Consider the following 2375-nt stretch of genomic DNA (forward strand, 5'->3'; position numbering starts at 1 on the left):
GAACAATGAGGGCTGATGAGAAGCCAAGGACAATGGCACGGGGTTTTGACCCTACTTCATGTTCTGGCTTTGTGGGAGCCTAGCCAGTTTGGTTGTTCACCTTCCTAGACATGGACGGAAGGGGATGGACCTTGGACTTTCCACAGGACAGCGAACCCTGACTGCTCTATGGACTGGAGAGGGAGGGGGAGAAGGGTGAGAGGAGGGGGAGAAGGGTGGGAGGAGGGGGAGGGAAATGGGAGGCTGGGAGGAGGCGGATACTTTTTTTTTCCTTTTCTCAATAAAAAAATAAAAACAAAACAAACAAACAAACAAAAAGAATTGATTAATCCATAGTACAGATAGAAGTTAAACACCTTAATCCCAGTAGGCTGCCACATCTCCTCTTACCACTGTATATCTTTTCAGTCTTTCATATGCATGTAGTTTTCATAACTGTAATGCTGATGTTTTTGTAAATAATCAGTATTTAAATTTTTATGGCTGTTGAACAAGTGCTTCACAGCCAGTGAGGTGGCTCATATGTGTAGTCCAGCATCCAGAAGGCTGAGGCAAGAGGATACCTGTAAGTTTTAGGTCATCCTGAGATCCATAGTGAGTTCCAGGATAGCCTGAGGTACAGTGTAAGACCCTTAAAAGAGGAGAGGAGGAGCTGGAGAGATGGCTCAGCAGTTAAGAGCACTGGGTGCTCTTCCAGAGGTCCTGAGTTCAATTCCCAGTAAATGCATGGTGTCTGACAAACATCTGTCATGAGATCTGGTGCCCTCTTCTGCCTGCAGCCAAACATGCAGGCAGAACACTGTATAATAAATCAATCTTAGGGAGTAAAAATGGGGAGAGTAAGGGAGGAGAGAACTTGTTGAGTAAGCAACAAATGAGCAAGGTATCACAGGTTTCATCTTTGCAACCCCAGGTGTTTATACTCTCCAAAATAGATGTAGTAGCATGATCAGATGTGTGCCTGCATCATTGGATATTTGGTAGTTTTTACAATAGATGCCTTTATGAATGGAGGCTCCCACCCCTCCTACAGTAAAGAAGTGGGTGCAGTGAGTCTGGGGATATGAAAATTTGTGTGGTTCTCTTGAGAAGTATTGTACCAGTTTATAGTACAGTTTACTGACAAGTGAGGACTTTGTCCTCACAAGCGTCTAGGCTCCTGTTGCTGACTTCTATTTTCTCACTCTGGCTTTCTTTCAGATTCTTGTCTTCTACTTTTTGAGATGTCTCCTGGCTTTTGTGAGCTGTATTTGTGAACTTTACTTTTATAAGTAAGTATCAAAACTTTGCATCCAAAAGCGTCAGGGGCCCTGCTGTAGCTCAGACGGCTGTCAGAGAGCACTCTCCTCTGGTCCTCCAGCTGAAGGGCGACTTCTTGTCTGCAGAGGAATTGAGGAGCAGTGCCCCAGCTGCCGTTCCCTTTGAGTGTCCCTGATTTTAATTTGCCATGCATGTCTTGCTCATCTCCATAGGATTTAGTGAAACCTTAGTTTTGGTTCTAAGTGAAGGATTGATTGATTCACTTCTTCCCTAGAGCTGAGCCGATGGGAGACTCTGCTCTCGTTTGCACTCAATACATGGCCTCACACCAAGTAGCTCTCAGTTGATTGAATATTAATGAATCCATTATGCATTCAAGTATTCTAGCAATAAAATAGCTGCCTTTAAAAAATGTAACACATAAAACCCATTAAATTTAATAGTGCCTTAACACATTAAAAGAAAGTACTCAGACTTAAGGATCATTATTAAAAGTTTTCCCATAGCTAGATGTGCCAGATTAAAATTAATTTTTGTCTTGACTCTGACAAGATTAGAGGTAAAAATAAAACCAGTACTCCCTCTGGGGATTGTAGCTATAAGTTGGTTTTCATGTGGATTTGGGCCTGAATTCAAATCAACCATCTCATCTCCTAAGACCCATGATGGAGATTTATGGTGAATTGTCCTAGATTAGTAGAGGTCTCATGCATCACATAAAAAATTTCCCTAGAGAACTGGACTCTTAACCCAGATGTCAGGAAATTACCAGGACTATGTTACGACTGTAGTCTTAATACACAAGAAAGGGTGATGAAGTCAGGCTGCAAAGTGGCTTTGCGGCAGAGCACGTGCCTCATATGCACAGGGTCTGGGTTTAGTTCCTGGGAGGGCGTGAGAAACAGAATAAAGAAGTTACACCAAAGTACCACACAGATCAGGGAAGTCACAAAAAGGGACAAGACATTGAAGACCTAGCAGAAATCGCAGTCATCAAAAAGTTGGCCTGTAAGGCCGGACGGTGGTGGCACACGCCTTTAATCCCAGCACTTGGGAGGCAGAGGCAGGCGGATCTCTGTGAGTTCGAGGCCAGCCTGGTCTACAAGAGCTAGTTC

The 2375-nt window shown here is 43.7% G+C and overlaps 1 protein-coding gene across 4 annotated transcripts in view; it reads left to right on the forward strand.

Moving 5' to 3' along the window:
• Positions 1-2375, forward strand: part of Alg9 (ALG9, alpha-1,2-mannosyltransferase) — a 63504-nt gene that overhangs the window by 9766 nt on the left and 51363 nt on the right. For all 4 annotated transcript variants that reach the window (XR_003376954.1, XM_013346320.2, XM_005347325.2 and 1 more), the window contains exon 4: positions 1201-1271. Coding sequence is in view for 3 of the 4 variants with exons in the window: in XM_013346320.2 (XP_013201774.1) it covers positions 1201-1271 (71 nt within the window). In the remaining variant the exon portion in view is untranslated. The remainder of the gene's footprint in view (positions 1-1200; positions 1272-2375) is intronic.

The sequence above is a fragment of the Microtus ochrogaster genome, chromosome 5 (genome assembly GCF_000317375.1).
Source record: "Microtus ochrogaster isolate Prairie Vole_2 chromosome 5, MicOch1.0, whole genome shotgun sequence".
Taxonomy (NCBI): domain Eukaryota; kingdom Metazoa; phylum Chordata; class Mammalia; order Rodentia; family Cricetidae; genus Microtus; species Microtus ochrogaster.